The sequence below is a fragment of the Armigeres subalbatus genome, chromosome 3, assembly GCF_024139115.2.
Source record: "Armigeres subalbatus isolate Guangzhou_Male chromosome 3, GZ_Asu_2, whole genome shotgun sequence".
Taxonomy (NCBI): Eukaryota; Metazoa; Arthropoda; class Insecta; order Diptera; family Culicidae; genus Armigeres; species Armigeres subalbatus.
The window spans coordinates 422,391,501-422,413,287 of record NC_085141.1 but is presented as its reverse complement, the minus strand read 5'-3'; the positions used below and the strand labels follow the sequence as shown (position 1 = coordinate 422,413,287).

The window sequence follows — 21,787 nt, the reverse complement described above, 5'->3', positions numbered from 1 at the left end:
ACCCAATTATTAATTATTCTATTTTAGTTTATTTCTTAGATGAATCTTTTTTTCCGAAGGGCTGTTTTCATACCACGTGGACAGATGTCGAACATCTTTAGATGTGTACTTCCCTCCATCAGCGTACACATCTGATCATGCAATTTTTCATTAATTTTTGTTAATCATGGACATTTTTCCTACCCCTCTACTCGCTAAGTTGTCCACATGGTATACGAATAGCTTTTGGATATTGGATTTGACGAAAAAATTCATCATAAGCCATAATCCCAATATTAAAACGCTTGTGATCCAATGTGCTTATTCAAAACCGGACTTTCGCCATGGAACGCTTTGAGAGAGCAGAAAATTCATTTAATCACCGCCTCTTTTCTTTTTCTATTTTGTTCCGATTGCGCGCTCTTCAACCAAACGCGCATGCGCTGTTTGAAGCGGTATGGGTTACCTACTCGATAGGCACCAAACCGATGAGCTTTTCTGCATCGGCACCAAACCGTGCACTGCAAACGATGAACGCTTTGGGTACCTATACATCGCCGATTGCGGTTAAAGCGGATGACCTACACATACAAAATAATGCGTGTATGATGCATGGCAAACCGTTCTCTGCTGAAAGTGCACGTGTCGGACAACATGTGGCGGTGCGTCGCCGTTTCGGTATCGTGGAGTAAAATATAACGCGCCCCCATCGTAGCATTTCGGTTGCCTCATATCACATGTCGCCTGTAAAAATTCCGTGCATATTTTACGATTATGTATTTATACTCAATCGTTAAATTTGTACTAAACATATGACAAATGCAGCACATGATCCAAGTATTTGTATAAGAATGACAAGAAATCTATTGAGAGTTTAAATGTTAGGGACAAAATTGCTACCTGTGCAGTGCACAGGTTGCACATGTGACGCGACGCCTCTGTGAAAACAGGTTTCGAGCCTCTTAGGAGGAGGAGGAGGAAAGGAGGCAACCTAACCACTGGAAAGGAGGCTTGCGAGCATCTTGGAAGGAGGCTTCCGAGCATCTTGGAAAGAGGCTTTTGAGCTTCTTGAAATGAGGCTTTTGAGCCTTTTGAAAAGAACTTTTGAGCCTCTTGAAAGGAACTTTTGAGCCTCTTGAATGGAGCATTCCTAGCGTCTTGGAAATAGGCTTTGAGCCTCTTGAAAGAAGACTTCTAAGCCTCTTGATAGGAGGCTTCCGAGCCTCTTGAAAGGAAGCTTCCGAGCCTCTTGAAAGGAGGCTACCAAGCCTCTTGAAAGGAGGCTACCAAGCTTCTTGAAAAGAGGCTCCCTAGCCTCTTGAAAGGAGGCCTTCGAGCTGCTTGGAACAAGGCTTCCGATAAGCGTGGGTAGATGCTTCTAATCCTCTTGCAACGAAGCAACCTAGCTTTAGTGATAAAAAACCTTCATGTCCCTCAAACGAAGGATTCCGAATTTTTAGATCCTAGATTGCATTAAAGATTTTTTAAATTTGTACTTTCGACGTTTTGTTCGTTTGATCTTTTGTTCCGCAACCCTCCATACATTGGGCTGGTTGTGGAAGGCAGGATTCTTCTTCTTCTTATTGGCATTACATCCCCATACTGGCACAGAGCCGCCTCACAGCTTAGTGTTCATTAAGCACTTCCACAGTTATTAACTGCGAGGTTTCTAAGCCAAGTTACCATTTCCGCATTCGTTTATCATGAGGCTAACACGATGATACTTTTATGCCCAGGGAAGTCGAGACAATTTCCAATCCGAAAATTGCCTAGACTGGCACCGGGAATCGAACCCAGCCACCCTCAGCATGGTCTTGCTTTGTAGCCGCGCGTCTTACCGCATGGCTAAGGAGGGCCCCTGAAGGCAGGATTCATTTGGGGTTAATTGATCGCATTCTCGGTCCCAGTGTGGGGATGTAATACCAATAAGAAGAAGAAGAAGAAGAAGACCATATTCAAAAATCATTTCTAATTCTTATCACGTAGACTGAATTTGTTTCATTTCTGGTCACTGAGGCAAATCAAACGCATTGAAATTCGCACCTGAGGCCGCTGAAACTGAGCTGATAAGCATGCTGGTTGTTATCCACTCTGTCTACTTGATTAAGCAATAGAGAGGCGCTTCATCTTTCCGACCTTTATCTGCATCCAGTTCTGTTCCATAGTGATTCCCACTGCTACAGCCTTTGTACTTTTATAGCTCAATTACCATCATAGCTTGGTAAGCTTTTTTTTGGTTCAAAACCTTTCTGCCGTTTCGTGATCCAAAATGTCTCATTTTTTTGTTTGCTCGTGCCCAGCATAGCATAACAGAAATAGATACTTCATGGGAAATCACGGTTGGTTGCAAATCCGACGATCCACTGCACTGCTCGCGATAGATGGATAGTCAGTAAGTGATGCAGTACCTCCGAATGGGTACTGTTCATAGGGAGCAGAATCGCACAGCTCCTGTATTACCCTCTTCTCTAATATGATCTGCGCAAAGATAACAACACCATTCTTCGTCTACAGGACACCATACGAACCACTTTGGGAAACAATCCGCAGATCTTACAGTCATTTATGTCCACCTGTGCGTGCATCTATTTGTCACAAAGTTCTTCAAGCTTTGTTGGGTAGGATTCTAGGACCTCTCTAGAGAATCAATTTAGAAAAATCGAGTTCTAATGGAATCTGATTTTCTGGGCTTCTAAATAGCTAACAAGTTTTAAGTTACTGCTCTTCAAGATTATCATTAACCGATTTGTGATATACGTGTGAGTCAAAGCCATCTGAACAATCTACTTAGAACGCATCGCATCGATGTCAGTTCGAATGTGTAGAATTCGAACGGGAGGCTTCCACTTTGGTTCCGTCATTTTAACACCAAAACACTATTCATCAAGTGATGAAGCCTGTACTTCGACCAGGCTATTAGTAATGCAAGGACCTTATTACTTACTTATTACTTATAAACCATGAAATTAGTTCTACTTTGTCATTCAATACGTTATACGGCTTAAATAATTTAATTTTAATTGATCAATGTATAAGGCCATTATGTTTGTTTGTCGCGGTTTTGGGTTTGCAGTCGCGGACTTCATTTTGTTTGGATTTCGGATTTCGCGGATTAAAATGTGTTCAGTTTGTTACAGCTCTGCATTGGGTTGCAGCAGTTATAAAGGAATTACAGCAAAGAATTTTTAACACTCTTTGTAAACAGTCAGGCTGTTCTGAATCATTTTTAACGGATTTTTATCGAAGATTTTGAGATGCCCAAAGGCTTCGGAAAAATCGAAGCAGAAAAGCTTAGAGGTAGAGTCAGCAAAGCTTAGAGATAGTGTCGAGAATGACCACAGATTTAAAAAAATGTATTCCGCATATATCTTCTGGTACTAGTTCCTTTACACCAGGCCTGCCCAACCTTTTTAAGCCACGAGCCAATTTTCAAAATTAACAACTGCTTGCGGGAATAAAAATAGTCGACAATTTTTTAAAATATGTTTTCAAAGTTTTCAAACTTTGATTTTTTTTTCATTTTTCTAGAATGGCAAGAAATTTCCAGAAAAAAAACTAAGCTACTGAATTGTGTTCAAAAATTCATTTTTTTACGTAACATATCTTTTGATTGGAAAATCAATGAGAAACATGAAATTGTTGCATACTCTCATATAATCAGCGCATATTGTTTTCACAATCGATGCTTTGCTCCAATTTCGTTTCAAAAGCTTTAATGTGGGATAATAAAAGTTCAACGTGTTGATCCGTCCCTTGCAGCTTTATGTTCAAGTCATTGAGATGTTTTATAATATCTACCAGAAAAGCTAAGTAACTCGTTCATTCAAGATCATTCAGTTCGGGCATTAGGGTTTCTTTATCTTTTAAAAATAGTGCGATTTCGTTTATGAAGAGAATAAAGCCTGGTCTACGGTTCAGACAACGAACTTCGCAATAATACAACAAATCTCCGTATTCCGCTTCCATCTCCGTCAACGTCATTCAGAATTGGTGGTTGAGGATCCCTCGCGTTGATAAAGTTCATTAAATGACGAGTCAGTACTTCAGGAATATTAATCGTTTTCGCTCATGGATTCTCATGGTGAATAATGCAATGTGCGGGGAAGTATAACCATACTACTGTGATTGCTTCTCCTTTCTTAGAAGTGTCAAGAAGCCAGTGTTCCTTTCCGTCATTGTCAGTGCCAGCCCATCAGTTGTAAGGTCACTTAATTTTTTAGAGGAGTGTCAAGCCCCTTCATACAGGTCTTAACAGCTCTTCTCAGGTCTTTTCCGTTACTCATTGGGATCAAAGCTGCCAATTCCTCTGTGATTTAAAAATGATCAAAAAAATGATCCCCTCATGAAGACAGCTTCTTGCACCATGTTTTAACAATAGTATTGCCATCGATTGCAAGAAAGTAGAATTTGAAGTAGGCGTCTTTTCCACGTTTTCCAGTTTCAGTTTTCAAATCTTCTGCAATAAGTTTTACTCGCCATGTTTCGAGGCAAACTAATGCTACTGAAGGAGATTTTTTCACCAACCTTAACAAGTTCTCCGTCCTACAATAGTTTCATTCGTTTTACCAAAATCTCACTAACAACAAAACTGACCCGTAATTTTTTTTTCGTGCATTTAACGTGGTGTTCTAAATTTGAATCGAAGTGTTCGGAATATGAGATAATTTTTACTACGCGTGTTTGACATTTGAGACAAAGGTTGGCAGAATAAAATCATTCAGTTTTGATAGTTACAATCTGAGATGGAATAAGACATCTCACAGTCTCGTTTTGAAACCGTTTGCCTGTCAGAAAAGGCCGATTCAACAGCTCAGCATTCGATAATTATTGATTGGCTACCTGTTAGAAACAATTGATCTATTCAAAATATTTTAATTCTTGTACCATAAAGACCTCTGAAGTGAAAAATGTGGTCAAGTGCTTGGAATATGAATCAAAACGGCATGTAGGTGTCTCCCAGTAGCAGGGTTTTGGTTCTCTTTAACTCGAGAGCACTTTTTCTGCTTCCAGCTTTATGTACCTCTTGGGGCAGATGAAGCATTGCATCCAGGGCTGAAGAGGATGTACGATGAAATTAACCGGTAATGGCTATGCAAGCGGTACGTTGGTTTCTTGTTAAGTCTCGTTAGTTTAAGGCCACCAGACAAGCAGCTTTGCCTACCTTACGGCTTTTACAAACGATTGATAGTGAATTTGCCGAACATAAAATAAGAGATTGTGCACAATTATTGTTGTTTTTGACTACTTGGCATCAGGGTTCGTAATGCTCACTCAATCTCAGGAGCACAGGATGCTCCCTCACAATAACTTTTACGGTGAAATCGCTTTTCGGGAAAGAAAAACAGTCTTGAGAGTGGTAACTATTTTTCGCTCACTTCGATTGCCGCGGGAATCTGGTAGAGATTGATATTCATTTCAACACCATCAAAAAGTGTCACCCAAAAGATAAAACGGATGGTTTTCCATTCATGATTTTTCTACATTTCCCCGTTAAATTAATCAAATTTTTGTATATACAAACCCTGCAGATCCCAAAACGTAGCGAAGGGAAATAATCTTGCAAATCGGTTAACCCGTCCGTGAGTTAAATCGTCTGGAAGGAAATTTCAACTCATTTTTATTATATAGAAGATGTTGTCGTTGAAGAAAATGAAATTACTTAACAAAGTGTCTTTTTCCAATTTTTAAAAATATACCTACGACCAGCAGATGCAAACAAAAATTGTTGAGTCCAATTTGATTGTCAATAAAACGCGTATAGAATTGCACATGGACTCGTTACCTTGACAATTTCTTGACCTAAGTGAAAATTGTGTAGTCCGTAGGCAATCGTTGACTAATTAGTATTAGGATTCAATTACTCGTGTAATCCTGGGTTGCGCATGTTATCTCGCCGTAGGCTATGGAATGGCCGATAATGTTTTCTGATATTGATTCCAGCAAATTTCCAGTGAAAAACAAACCCACATAGTAGCAGAACGTACTAGGCTACACAACGCTGATGACAGTCAGCGTTTGCCCGAACCTGACCGGACCAAAATTTTCTTTTCCTGTGAGAACTTTTCTCGTGCAAACAATTTTGAATAATATTTGACAGAAAATATTCATCTTATTCAGGGAGCTACATGCAATTTATGTCGATTATCTGGATCCGAAAAAAAAAAGAAAACTCTTGTAGATATTGACTGTATGAATCGGTTAGCACTCGACTTGGTGCAGTCAAATACGAGGGACCCAGACGTTTACTATCATCGACTAACATTATCATAATACCACCACTATGAGAATAAATCAAAGTTTTCCATCTCGATGAACGTTTTTTTTGCATTGCAAAACTTCACCCAATTCAGTGGAACTGCATTGATATTGCTTCGTCTTTTATTTCATCAATTCTCGAAGCGTAATAATTGATTCCTGATCGCCTCCCAACTTTCCTCGGAACGAAAACCTCTCAAGAATAGAAATTGCTCTTTCACGGGAAATCCATTCCGCTGTTGTTGTTGGGAAGAGCTTTATGTATGTAGGTTGTGTACCTCTCGGAAGAGAATCGATCGGATCCTAAGAAACTTACCCATCAACATCATCGTCATCGCCTGTCCCCATGATGGGTGGGTTCCAGCCACAGAGGTTTCATTTCCAATCCGGATGATATCCATCATACCGGCAGCTAAGAATGTTCCACAAGATTCGCTCCAAGCAGTTTGACAAAATATTTCAATTGAATTGATATGTTCGAAGGATGGAAGGTAAACCTCATTCTTATTTTGTTTATGAAATTAAAAAAGCTACTTTCTCGGAAATCGATTTGTAGATGAAAGCCACTTGTTGTATACTGAGCAAAATTTCTTCCTGAATTTATGGTAAATGTTGGCTGTTGACAACGCCTATTATTTGGAATAAAAAAATAGGAGTTCCGAAAGTCAAAAACACTTTGATTTGTTCCAATTTTTAAGTATATCTTAACGACTTTTTGTTTTCAAAGAGAGATACATAAAGCAAAAATTGCAATCCGCAGGATCTGTCGGATCTCTATCCCTACCATCCCTACAAACATTCAATGTTTGTGTGGAAATTCATACATATTATGATGTCGGAATATCCATTTTCATAACTCGGAATTTCTCCTCAACAAACGCTAACGAGTTCGTATGTTTCTCCGATAACATAGAAATGGTTCCAATTCAACGTACAGGAAAATCCCGGAACGTGCATCCCCTTTGCAGATGCCATTCGTTGCTCGGCAAAAATCCGGCGTTTGCATTTTTTCCTTTCCCAGTAAAACTCTGCGGAAACCTGGAATGTTATTATTTCGCAAATGTCACTGCTACGTGCGCCAGAGTCACATGCTTGTTGGTTGGTACTGTTGCGTTTGTTTTTTTTTTTGGTAGAATAAAGTAGGCGGGGATTCTGTTCTGTTGTCCTCAGGTTGTCCTCACTTCCGCGAAGGTTCACACAGTGATACTTTTCGCAGAAAATTAGACAAAATAATGAAACGTCATATAAATCATAGAAATCTAAAGGGGGGCCGTAGTTAATATGGGAGGGTCACCACCAAACCAGACAATGGTGCAGCTAATGTGCACATCTGAAACTATATTTCTTTATCGTTAAGACAGATTGTTTAAATTTTTTAAAACTTGCATTTCTAATTCTAACCATAAGTGTAAAAGTTCTTAAGTTCTTAATTAAGAAAAATTGGTAAAAATATAAAAATAAATATTACAATGATTTTCAAATAAGTAATATAATGACGATCATTAAAATTCTTAAACAAACGATGTTTTAACCATAGATCGGGCATTATTATATTGAATTTATATTTTTCTAACAAAAATATCCAATGTTAAAATCTTGTAACATCATTACATTTGACTCCACTGTGCATCGGGAAGGAACCATCCATTGCTTTTTCGTTCCTGGAAGTACTTTCAGCATAATAAGATTTTTCTTTTTCTCGTTTCGACTCCGCAGAACCGGTAAAAACGGTAAAATCACCAGCCCCGGCAGCAGCAGCAGCAACCTCTAATGCCAACACAGTGGATGCGACGACGGTGGCGGCATCAACATCGGTGTCCTCTTCGTCCTGCTGCCGACAGCCGATCCTAACGACGGCAACAACAACAACGACAAAATCGGTCGCACCACCGCCATCAACGGCATCCTCGACGGCGGCCACACTGCTCAGTTCACTCACATCGTCCGGGAAGAAGTCACGCGTCTGCAAGTGCTGCCGCAGGTCGACCTGTGCCAACCAGGCCAACAACAATCACAGCAGTGGCAAAGCAGGTTCCAGTTCCAGTAGTAGTAGTAGCAATAGTAACAATAATAATAACAGCAGCACAAGCCCTTCGCCAGCAGCGTCCGGAAGTAAATCGAAGAAGGGCAACTGGGGTCTGAAGTTCAACTGTGCCAAACTGCGCGGTAACAAATCGAGTCAGCCGGCAGCGGCGGCCTCTTCGGCAGCGTCGTCCTCGCCACCTCCGTCAGCATCAGCATCGGGAACAGTAGCTGCTGATTCTGCCGGGCCGAGCCCCTCGAGTTCGACTGACACTCCCATTGCCGCCGTCAACACGTCGATTATTGGATCCTCCAGTAGACTTCTCAGAAGTGAATCGGAAAAGGTGAGTAGGGTGCCTTTATGTGGTTTATGTGGGTAGCTAAATTTTACAAATAAAACAAAAGACGTTTTTTCATATTCTGCCGTACATTTTTTGTACATTGTAGTATTTATACAGTCAGACTGATTTTAAACAGCGATGAGCGCCGATTTTTTCGATTTCATCGAAAGCAGTTTTTGTCACAATTTTGCTTAGCGTTGATGCCGTTTCCTTCATAATGCTGAACATATTTTTAGCTGGCGGTGTCAGGCCATTTGGCCGAATACTGTTTTGGGCGAACGGATGACAAAAGTTTTCTCAGATTAAAAGTAGTGAAAGTGAGACATTTCTCACTTTACATAAGGAATAAGAATAGGGGAGTCGGAAGTGACAAATTTGAAGTAAGGTTTGAATAGACAAAAGTGAGGACAGTTAAATTGGAATTGAAAAGTGAGAAATTACTCCTTATCCTTTTTTCTTCTCTCTTCTTTCTTTCGTTATTTATTTTCCTGATTATTTCTTCCTTATTTTTTTCATTTCTTCATTTCTCCTGATTATGTTTTCTTTTCTGTTTTCCTTATTTTTTTTCTTTCTATCGTCTTCCTATTATTTTCTTCCTTATTTCTTCTCTCTTCTTTGTTTTTTCTTCCTACCTCCTTTTTCTTTTTTATTTATTCTTATGCTTCCGTCTTTTTTGCATTCTTTCGTCTTCCTCCTGCCTTCTCCCATTTTCCTTTCTTCTTTTCAATGTCATTTGGCCGAATGGTTGAAAAATGTTTTCTCAGATTACGAGTAGTGAAAGTGAGAATTGAGGAGTGATATATTTCTCTCTTCACATAGGAAATGGCTTATGAGAAGTCGGAAGTGACAGATTATGAGTGTGAGTAGTCAGAAGTAAGGAAAGAGAAATGAAAATTGGAATGGGAGAAATTACTCCTTAACCTTATCCTTTTTCTCTATTTACTTTTTTTCACTTTACTTTTTTATTTACTTTTTTTACTTACTTTTTTTCTTTCTTTCTTATTTTTTCCTTATTTATTTTAGCTTCTCTTTTCTTCTCTTTTCTTTTATATTTTGCCTTTCTTTCGCCTTTTTTTTCATTCCTCTTTTCTTCTTTTTCTAATTTTTGCTCCCTACCTCCTTTTTCCTTTTGCCTTCTTACTTCATTCTTCCTTCTATTTTCTTATTCCTTCTATGTATTGTTTTCTTTCTTCTCCCTTCTCTCTTTTTGCTATTTTCTTTGAAAGCCCATCTGGCCATATGGTTGAAAACATGTTTCTTAGATTACGAGTAGTGAAAGCGAGGAGCGAGATATTTCTAAGTAAGATAAGGTGTGAGTAGCCAGAAGTGGGGAATGAGAAATGAGAATTGAAAACTAACTAGTCCTTACTTCTTTTTCCTTCCTTCTTCATTGTTCTTCCCTCTTCTTTGTTCCTCCTTCCGTCTTTTTTTCTTACTTCTTTCTTATTCTTCTTCTTTCTCCTCGTTTATTATTGCTTCCGTCTTTCTTCCATCTTCTTTTTTCTTCTCTTTTATTACAGGTCGGACTCGATTATCCGGAGACTCGATTATCCGGGGACTCGATTATCCGGGGTTCGATTATCCGGAATTTTAGACTCGATTATCCGGAGTATTATTTCTCATAAAATTTTTTTATTCTAAATTTTATTTTCAATAAGATAATATACACTATGATTATTTTAACAATGTGACGTATCTAGGTTGTGGGAGGGAGTTGAAAAGGGTCGTTTTGTATACTGAAATTTGACTATAGGCTTGTATATCAACTTCATGAATTGAAATGATTATACTGTTATATTCATGCAAAATAAGATTATATGAAGAAATATGAACGTAGCTTTCTAAAGGAACTTATCTTTAAAATATCACCCTTTAAGGAATAATCCATTAATTACGTAACGCAAAATCGTAAATATCCAAGAGAAAATCTTCAGCAACAAACGGAAACACGTTACCAAGAAGAGATTGCAAGGACCTGTCATCATTGGAAATCCATCGAGAAACGTTTGTTGCTGAAGATTTTCTCGTGGAAATTCACGATTTTTGCATTAAGCTATCAGTACACTGTTTGTCATAATGACAAATATTTGTCAAGTCAGCCTGATATCCATGTCGATTTCTAGTCGGTTTGGTAGATGTCCGGATCAACTTGACAAATGTTTGTCATTATGACAAACAGTGGACTGAGGGCTTTACATAACTAATGGATTATTCCTTACAGGATGATATTCTGCAAGATAAATTCCTTTAGAAAAACTCCAATTGAAAGGACATTATTGGCGCTGATGGAGAATTTTGACTTGTTTTGCAATTGATCCTCTATGGCAATTGTACTAGAACGAAGCGTTTTATCACAACATGGGGGAAATGGGGGAAATATTCCTCTGCCCCGTTTCTCTCATTTGTATCAGGTGACGAGCAATTTGTTTTCATGATAAAAAAAAGCCTTATGCTTTATGTCCATCGTCGTTAATTATAAATTGAGAGCGAATTCTGCAACCAATGTTATGCATCCAAACGGATCGTTCTATGGTGGTGAGGCTTCCACGGAAAAGTTCTTGAAGCGAGAAGTTTGTGGACATGTTTAATTGATTCATCCAAATAAAATAAATATGTAGAACAACTCTATTATTGCCCTAATATTTGATTCAAAAGACCCTTTTTGTCTCCCTCGGACACAAAGTGTACCGAAAGGCTATTTGTTCGCTCCAAAACAAACATATTTTGATGTCTCGAGGATTCATAGTATTATATACCGATCATCTATGGTCGGCGAATTGGGACCCATTTTTGGCACATATCCTTATCCAATTTGCTTGCGACTGGTTGCATTTAATGGAAATCTTATCAAGGTCCCCCCTAACACACGTGACCGAAAAATTGCGACGCGATTCTAACGCTTGGCGATTGCGATTCTGTCGCCGTTGGAGTGGAAGAGTAACTGGAACATTGCCTACAACGACCCAACGATAAAATCGCGCGACTAGTTTTCGCTATAGATAGTAGAATCTATAGATGAGCGAAAGCATGGCTGAGTCGATTTTTTGCCCGTGCACACGCGCATATGACACAGCCCTTAACGTTTCCATTGAAATAGTGACGTCATGCTCGTTTGGAGACACGTTTGACAGTTCGTTTGGAGTCAGAGGATTTATCTTCGCTCATCTATATATTCCACTATCTATAGTTTTCGCCGTTGAGGCGATGAAATCACTCAGGTCTGGGAGAGCCTTTATATTGTTTCCTATTGAAAAATGGATAAATCGGGCAATTGACTTAAAAGTTTCATAGCTTTTGTTGAAAATTGACTAAATAGATAAAACTTTGGGTTCAGAAATAATAGCCAAAACACTATTTTTTTTACAAAAGTGCGTAAATAGCGGAAGTGTACCGGTTTTGGCCAACTTAGTGCCTATTTTGGCCAACCCTGAAAATACATATTTTTCCCAAATAATCGATCAGTTAAAAGCAGCGCTGAATCGTGAGGGATTTAGGGAACTGTTCCGTTTTCCATATCACTGTACATATATTCACCTCATTGCGAAACAAAGAAGTGCTGCACTGATTTCGTCGCTTCTTCTTGCTAACATGCATGCTCACTGCTGAAAAAATCACAAAAATAAGAAACAAATCAAATAGATTTTCATTGTTTTGTTTTTCGTGAGACCAATATCGGAGCTATGAGATGAAGTCCAGGAGCAGTAACCCTATCTCTTGTTAGAACTAATAACACCCTCCCGAATTGCTTTATTTTTGGAGTTATTCGCAAAATTGGCCAAATTAGGAACATGGCCAAAACCGGTACAGTTCCCTAGTCTAGTTATTTTTGGCATCTATTCTTAACCATCAAGTTCGATTCGAATGGGAATCCTGTCTCATCATTTCATATTGAAAACTGGCCAGATCGTACTATAGACTCAACAGTTATGGCAAAAATACTATTTTCCATTATATACCAGAAAGTCACCGATACCGGTAGGTGGATTAATAAGGGTTTTTCCAAAATAATTTCTGACTACACCACTGCAAATACAATAAAACATAATTTTTTCGTCATTTAATTGCAGATTTGATTTTTTCTAGTGATTCGATGTTCCGAGGATTCGATTATCCGGAGTGAAAAAAATCGATACTCCGGATAATCGAGTCCGACCTGTATTGCTTCCGTCTTTCTTCCATCTTCTTTTTTCTTCTTCCTTCTTTCTTTTGCTTTTATTCCTCCTTTATTTTTCCTTTTCTCCTTCTATTATTTATTATTATAATCTTTATTAACAAGATATTCGGCCCTTGGCCGGTTCATCTTGCACTTCTATTCTTTCTCTTTTCTTTATTTTTTCTACTTTTTTTCTTTTTTTTCCTTCGTCCTCCTTTCTTCTTTCTACTTTCTTCTTCCTTCCTCTTTTTTCCTTTTTTTACTTTCTAGCTTTTTGGTTCCTTCTGCCTTTTCCTTCTTCCTTATTCCTGGTTGCTTTTTTCTTTTTTTTCTTATTTCTTCCTTCTTATTTCGTTCTTTTTTCTTCTTCCTACTTCTTTCTTTCTTTTGCCTATCTTTCCGCTCCTCGTAACTCACCAATCACTGTTTGATTCTTACCTCTCTCTCCTCACTTCTCACCTATCGTATCTCACTTCTCACCTAATATATCTTACTTCTCATTTCTTATTTCTGACTTCTCAATATTCACTTCTCACTTTTTACTGCTCACTTCTCACTTCGACCCGTAATGAACTTAGGATTAAGATTAAAAAACTTAAAAATATAAAAAATACACTTCTCACTTCTCATTCCTCACTTCATACATTTGATAAGGAAACCGATTTTTTTCTAACTGGATAACTTTTATGGTCAGTATCTGCATTCCCTTAATGAATCTTTAATCGTGCTTATTTTTACTACCCACCATTACATTCTTTCTTAGTACCGTGTTGTACAATCCGGTACAGAAATGAAAACAGCTGCCCATAATTAACTCACCGTTCCCGGAAACTGATTAATTGTTATGGAGCGAGACAGGCTGATGAAATTTCTTTCTCCCGAAAATGCAACCATTGCTCCTTTATTCGGGGAAACTGATTCCCCGGCGCGGAGGTGTTGTTTTGTTCGCCCTTCTCCGGGCACGAACGAAAGTTATTCCAACCAGCGCTAATTGGGTAGCATGGGTGGCTGCATAAAAGTCTACCCTGGGTATTGTAGTGTCCCTTTCAAAGGAAACTCGCAAAGGCTTTTTGCTTCACCGGGGCGTCGGGACACTACCGAGAAACTGGGGCAGCTGTTTGCAGAAAGTTTTAGCGAAAATTTGATCCCGTTTCAAGGAAGGATGAGGTTCTGACTAATGACAGGTGGAAAATTTCACAGAGATTTCGCAGTTTTTTTTTCTTCAAATACTATTATGAGCGGTTGACTAACAGAAAAATATTAATTTTGTTCCTTTTTATTCTACTTTTAGCCGGATTCATGTATTTGTACCCTGTACCGCAAGGTGGAGGAGCTTCCGTCGACAGTTTCATCCAACAATGGTTACCCGCTGTCGTCGAACCCGCTGATGATCCCCCATCCGCAGATCCGCTACCAGCATCACCATCTGGATGGATCGACCTCAAATGGTCCCGGGGGAACCATGGGCGCCCCCGTCGGAATCTCGCACGCTGCTGCCAGTCAGCAGAATCATGCATTCCTGTTCCCCCCGGCTGCCGCTGCCGGTGCCGCTAGTCATCACGATCTCCACGCCCACCATCACGCGGGAACGGCCACCACGACTACGACCATCTTCCACCGGATAGACGGATCGACGGCGCATGCATTGTGGGGCACCGCAGCCGGGCATCCGGCGGCTAATTCCGTCATAGTGGTCTCAACGCCCGGAATGTTCGATATTTCAAGGTGAGAATGAAATAGTCAGCCTGATCTGTTCAGCCGCATTCTACCTATTAGTATGAGGGTTTGAATATTCGGGATACAAAAACAAATTAGAATGATGTTGATTTGCGGATTAGTTATAGAGATTGATGCGAGGTCGATTAAAAATAATGTGGTATGGGATTCAGAATACTATAAGCTAAGAATAGTCAAACGTTAATTTCATGTTTACAAATGTTTTACAAAGAAAATAATACAGTTGAAATGAAATTAAAAAATGAACGAGCAAAGATAAAGTAGGGAGAGAGTTTGACGAGATCTGAACATTTGTAATTATTTAAATAGAAACTTTTTGGTTTTGTCAAACTGCATTCTACAATAAAATACACATCCCTTTGCATTATCGTTTCGATACTTTGTATTCAAACTGTTGATTATCAAGTAAGAAAAAAAACAAGAACACAGGCAGCCATTTCTCAGAAGCTAACTAATACGTACCTGTGATGTTTTCGGTCGAAATGTTTTTTTTGCATCTCATATCGTAATGAGACATCAGTCCAAATTGCATTAACTTTGACATCAAACATGATATTAACGTTTCTCGGTACTACCAATTTGTCTTGTTAGTCAGTTTGTTCGGAATCGGCAGCATAAATTTCCCCAGAAGCCAAGTGCCATCCTCCTCACGCGCTAACATTGTTGTTTGTGCATCATTTTCAGGTTCAACAGCAGCGACGATTTTTCGCTGGAAGACTGCGATGAGCGGGCCCGGCTTCAGCGCGAGATGGAAATCCGCGAAGGTGTCGACGCCCCGCCCAATTTCACTCCGCGGGGATTGATGTCCGGCGGAACGTTGACCGGTGGATCGGGGCTGGGTGCGGTCGGAGCTGCCGCCAGTGGCGTCAACGCTGCCGCGGCTGCCAACCATCAGATTGCGATCCTGTGCACACCGGACTCGTCGTCGGCGCTGAGTTTGATCCACCGAGGAATTCTGCTGCCGAATAATCTCATACATACCGAGGAAATGCCGCGGGTGCACTCGCAGGTAAGATGATTTGCGATTTTGGTGTGGGTTTGATAAGGAAATAAAAATGTTTCTTTCTGCTCTCGCTTACAGGTTGACTTCATTCATTGTTTGGTGCCGGACTTGCAGAAGATTACGAGCTGCTGTTTCTACTGGGGAAAAATGGACCGATACGAGGCGGAGAAGCTGCTCGAGGGTAAACCGGAAGGCACATTCCTGTTGCGTGATTCGGCCCAAGAGGAGTTTCTGTTTTCCGTTTCATTCCGGAAGTACAACCGTTCCTTGCATGCCCGTATTGAGCAGTTCAACCATAAGTTCAGGTGAGTTTTGAATATTTCTTCTAGGAAGGGGTTTTTTTTTAGTGGAGATTATACATCAAAGCCATGAATCGGCCATCTAGTTCTTTTTCCAGTTATTTTTCAAGAGCACGAGCTGAGATATCCACAATGCGCATAATGGTGAAACAATTTTAGATTTTTTTAGTTTTGCTGAACAATCGCCCTACATTTCAGTAGCTACTGTACGAAAACTATTTTATCAGATTTTTATTTATGAAGGTGACATAATTTTTGTGTGGTGGATTTGGAATTTAGATTAGCTTAACATTGTGGCCTTTTAAACGTATCCGTACACCACATGTGCACAGTACTTTTCCTGATAAAAGCATTGTTCAGGTCCCGTACCAGTAAAGGATTTCCTGCTAGGGGCGTTTTTTGGATGGGCTACTCGTACGATAACAAATTCCAATCGATTTAGGTGTTTGTTGAGTACAAAGTGATTACATCTACGTATTTTTATTTGAAAGCATTGTTTGCGACAATTAAGTACAATAAAAGATTAGTTATCTCGACTTTGTCACCACCGATGCAACATTCCGGCATAATATTTGCCCACAATTGTTTCGAATCCCAAGAAATAGTTTTTTTTTATCAGATTCCTTGGTAAGCTTTTATTGATGTTAAGTAAAAGCGAGGGAATTCGGAGACAAGTAAACACGTGTGGACGCTAATACGCTACAGACAAGAGTGAATTTATTTACGTTTCAATACATGTGTGTTTTGACTTTAATAGAGTTGCCAGATGGGCATTTCGTTTAGTTGTTGCTCGAACCGGGGGGTTCAACACTCCTCCTCAACGCGGAACGATTTGATGCCAATCGCCTCCCGGAGCTGTTGCAGTTTCACGGCTTGCAATGGTTTGGTTAGCAGATCAGCTTGCATGTGTTCAGTCGGACAATATTGCAGTTGCACGATGCCGTCCCGAACCATATCCTTGACGAAGTTGTATTTTGTGTCGATGTGCTTTGCCTTGCGTTCAGCTCGGTCTCCACGGGTCAACGCAATGCAACTCTGGTTGTCCTCCTTAACCAAAATCGGTAAAACTAACTGCTCGTCAACGTCCAGCATGAGCTTCTGGATCCACTTCACCTCCTGCATGCACTCGGCGAGGGCAACGTATTCGGCTTCGGTACTCGATAAGGCCACACATTTCTGCTTGTGGCAGCCCCATCCGATGAGTCCATCGCCGTACTTGAAGACAAACCCCGAGTTTGATTTGCGGTCACTAGCGTCGCCCGCCCAGTCGGCGTCCACAAAACATTCCAATTTCTGTCCGTCTCCTCCGAGGTACAGTACCTTGTCCAATGTACCCTTAAGGTAGCGAAGTACCCTCTTGGCCTCAACCCAGTCCGCTTCGGTCGGATTCGTGACTCGTCTTCCAAGTATTGACGTGGCGATTGATACATCGGGCCGGGTGGTCACGGCGACGTACAACAAAGCACCTATTAGACTCTGGTACGCTTTCGGTGAATCCAGTTTCCTACTACTCTCCTCCTTTTGTTTTAAAAAGCCGGGATCCATCGGGTATTTCGACGGCTTTGCGTCCTGCATACCAAACCGCTCCAGAACCCGCTCCAAGTAGGCCTGCTGGTCAAGACAGTAACGCCCATCGACCATCCGAACACGTATCCCAAGGAAAAAACGTAGGTTACCCATGACGCTGATCGTGAAGTTTTGTTTCATCACTTCGATCACTTCAGCAAACTCCTCTTCCGTGAAACAGATCACGATCACATCGTCAACATAGATAAGGACAAAAATTGACTTACCATCCTTCTGGCGTATGTAGAGACACGGATCTGCCATCGATTGGTAGAAACCCATACGCTTCAGGACCTCGTCGATTTTCGTATTCCAAACACGAGCTGCCTGTTTGAGGCCGTAAATACTGCGCCTCAACCGGCACACGTTGTTCGGCTTACCGTTTTCATACCCGGGAGGTTGGCGCATGAAGATCTCCTCCTGAAGCTGACCGTGGAGGTATGCAGTCTTAATGTCAACGTGTTTCGTCAACATCTTCCGCCTATTGGCCACACTCAGCATCGTCCGAAACGTGATTTGCTTCACAACGGGAGCGAAGACCAGATCGTAATCGGTCCCGAATTTCTGGCAAAAGCCCTGTGCGACGAGCCGTGCCTTGAACCTGACGAGATTGCCTTCTTCATCTTCCTTGCACTTATAAATCCATTTGGACCCGATGGCCTTCCGGTTTGCCGGCAACTCCATAAGTTCCCACGTTCCATTTTCACGGTGCGACTGCATTTCCTCGGCCATCGCCGATTTCCACTCGGCGCACTGCGGACCAGACACAGCTTCCTTGTACGACCTTGGTTCAACCAAGCTCTCATTCACCGCATTCACTTCCTCAGAATATCTTGCTGGCGGAACACCAGCCGTTGTCCTCTGCGAACGACGTAGGACCGGAGGTGGTGTCGAATCTTCAGCGTCATCATCGTTCCACAGACCGCTAAGCCAGTCGTTGTCGTTATCGTTCCAAAATCCTCGTGGCCAGCCATCATCTTCGTCGTCCCAGCCAAAGAAGTCGGGCTCGGAATTCGTATCATCGGCCGCCGGATGGAGGTCACTTGGCACGTTATCGAAAGACCACTCGATTTCTCTTTCACTTGTCGGACTTTTCTCCAGATGTTGAAGTTGACTATTGGAACTGTCGCTACGAAGCTGATCCTTGGATCCATCACCGAGCTCTAAAAAACGGACATCGCGACTGATTTGGATCTGCCCTGTCTTCGTATTCAGCATCCTATACGCTTTATGTTCGGCCGAATAGCCGACGAAAGTCATCTTAACGGCCTTGACGTCTAATTTCTTCCGCTTCACCGATGGAATCAGCACGTAACCGACGCTTCCGAACAGTCGCAGGTGGTTCATGTCCGGTTTCCTGCCAAACCAAATCTCGTACGGTGTACGATCTACTGCAGTAGATGGCACACGGTTCTGCAGGTAACAAGCGGTGTTTACCGCTTCCGCCCAAAATCATTTGTGCATACCTGCGTCTAGAAGCATGCACCGGCTCATCTCACTTAGAGACCAGTTCTTTCGCTCTGAGACCCCATTCTGTTGGGGTGAGTACGCTGTGTATTCCGCCTTGATCCCTTCGTCAACATAGAACTTCTCAAGTGCTGTGCTGGAATACTCCCCGCCCTGATCGGAGCGGATTACTCGCGGTTTGCGACCAAACTGATTTTGAACCAGTCTCACGTATTCGCGAATTTTATCCTCGACCTCCGATTTCTTCTTTAGGAAATAGACGTAAGTATAACGACTGTGATCGTCTATTAGGGTCATATAATAGCGGCACCCTCCGGGGGTTGTCTCTTCCATTGGGCCGCACACGTCGCTGTGAATAATATCCAGCACTTCCGTCGATGTCTTCTCAGCGATTTGCGGGAACGATGGTCGGGCCATTTTGCCTTCGATGCAGCATTCACAGGTCCAGCGCATGCCGCAGTCAACGACTTTCAGTCCAGTCACCAAATCATGCCGCTTCATGTTGCCAAGAACATCTGGATCCCTGTGTCCAAGGCGGCGATGCCAAGTATGTTGACAGTTTTTCGTGTGCTGTCGTGTCTCGGATTTCAACACTCGATCCTCTGCAACTCGTAGCCAATACATATCGCTCACTTTATCCGCGACCGCGACGACCGTATTACCGAATACAAGTTTGCAACCGATGCTGTCAAATACCGCACTGACACCCTTCGCCGCGAGTTTCCCGATCGAAATCATATTTCCCTCGAGCGTCGGAACGTAAAGCACACCGCGAAGTGTGAGTTCGATCGTGACCCCACTGTCATTCACACACTTAATCAAGCAGTTGCCAATGCCTTCTACGCGATTTTCGCTGCCATCCGCGACGATGACACTCGACCGCGAACTGTGTTCCATCTGAATAAACGCACTTTTATCGCTACACATATCAAGCTCTATCTGGAATAAGGGCGCCGACTTCCCCTCTTTTTAATAAAAGTGACAAGCAGCTGATTTCTTTGTGGTTTATCACCTCAGCACGATAGAAAACAATGCGAACTTGCATTCTGAGGTGATAAACTGCAAAGAAATCCTCCGCTTGTCACTTTCATTTAAAGAGGAAAGTCGACGAAGAGAATTCTCTCTTGCGACATTCGCCCTTTACCAGATAGAGCTTGATATCTGAGGTGGCACCCGAGTCCACCAGCCACGAATGAGCAACGTCACGACTACCATGCCGACGAACCATGAACGTGAACGATCTGGTGTCATTTTCCTGCACCTGCTTCACTTTTTCTTTTTGCTTCGGTTTATTCTTCTTTTTCTTCTCGACATTACTCTCGGCGTTCTTCCGGGTCAGAAACTCCTTACAGTCGCGCTTCTTGTGTCCGGAGCGACCACAGAAAAAACACACCCCTGCTGATTTCATGTCACTATTCACCCTCAGCACTCGCTCCTCCTGAGATTTTCCGCCGTATAGCTTTTCACTTTCGTCGATGAGCTTTGTTCGCACTAGCTCCATCGTCAAATCCTGATCCGAACGGCTCTCTAGAGCGGTGGTGAGACCGTCGAACGCCTTCGGAAGACTTCGCAAGATCATGGCCACTTGCATGCTCGCCGACAGCTGCTCACCCGAATTTTGCAATCGGGAATAGAGATCCTCCATACTATACAAAAACTCCTCCATATTCTCACCTTCGCGATAGTTCGTGCTGCAAATTTCTTTCAGCAACGAAACCTTACCGGTGAGAGTAGCTTTGTGATGGTGAGACTTGAGCGCGTCCCATGTTTCCTTCGCCGTGGTTTTCGACATGATGAGGTTATGTTGGTTGTCCTCAACCAACAAAGCGATGGTGGCTCTCGCTTTTGTATCACCTTCCGTCCAGTCCGACGTGACCTGTGCTGGCACGGTGCCGGGGTCGACGTATTTCCACGTCCCTTCCCTCATCATCAGCATCTGCACCTTGAAAGCCCACGAACGATAGTTCCGGTTATTCAACCGGATGACGCCAACCTTCGAAAAGTCCATTTTCACTCTCACGAAAGTTTTTCGGACAAATACACTTTCGTCACTACCGAAAACGATTTCTCAACCGCGTCACGTACTTTTCCGTAGTCTTTCTGCTTCCGCACCGAAAAACCACCTTTTTTTTCGAATCGCGCACAATTTAGCTACCACTACACTCGGCCCCAATGCTGAGCACCATAACCTATTGAGGTTAAGTAAAAGCGAGGGAATTCGGAGACAAGTAAACGCGTGTGGACGCTAATACGCTACAGACAAGAGTGAATTTATTTACGTTTCAATACATGTGTGGTTTGACTTTAATAGAGTTGCCAGATGGGCATTTCGTTTAGTTGTTGCTCGAACCGGGGGGTTCAACAGCTTTGTGTGCCTAAGGATAAGTGCCTAACAATGAGTGAGATTTGTTTGCGCAATGCGCATACACTTACACACATACTACATACACGCACACACACACACATACATCACCGTAACCGGAGGAATCGAACCATTTCGTCGGAGGCGGTTTGCGTTAATAGCAGGGATGATTATAATATGCATAACCCTAGCAGAGGATATTGAGTGCTACCAACCGAGAGATACCAGAAATATGAGGAAGGCGGTGAGACTGGACCGGTATCGGGCATCCGCCTCCTACTGCCGCGCAAGTTGGTCAAGCACGCCGTCTGAATCGAAGTTGTCACTAAGTAAACAAGGTCCAGCTGAACTTGAACGGCGACGATTGGTGCACCAAATCGGCTCTTTTCAGGTCCACATTCGCATACACGCACCACAAGCCAGAGGTGATGTGCGGACAAAGTAATTTGTGTGATAATGATTTGTGACACCAATTTCGGCGGAGGGGTTTAAGTAAAGTGGCCAGATATGATTTGAGTCAGCGCGGGACACAAAAAAATGAGATCCTTGTTTATATTCAAAAACATGCTCAAGGCAAAACGTGGCAAAACCTTAAATTTTCCT

The 21,787-nt window shown here is 41.9% G+C and overlaps 1 protein-coding gene across 3 annotated transcripts in view; it reads left to right on the top strand.

Annotated features, from left to right (window-relative positions):
* Positions 1 to 21,787, top strand: part of LOC134227355 (uncharacterized) — a 125,231-nt gene that overhangs the window by 94,746 nt on the left and 8,698 nt on the right. For all 3 annotated transcript variants that reach the window (XM_062708763.1, XM_062708762.1, XM_062708764.1), the window contains 4 exons: positions 7,951 to 8,600; positions 14,042 to 14,475; positions 15,172 to 15,496; positions 15,569 to 15,795. In XM_062708763.1, the coding sequence (XP_062564747.1) occupies positions 7,951 to 8,600; positions 14,042 to 14,475; positions 15,172 to 15,496; positions 15,569 to 15,795 (1,636 nt within the window). The remainder of the gene's footprint in view (positions 1 to 7,950; positions 8,601 to 14,041; positions 14,476 to 15,171; positions 15,497 to 15,568; positions 15,796 to 21,787) is intronic.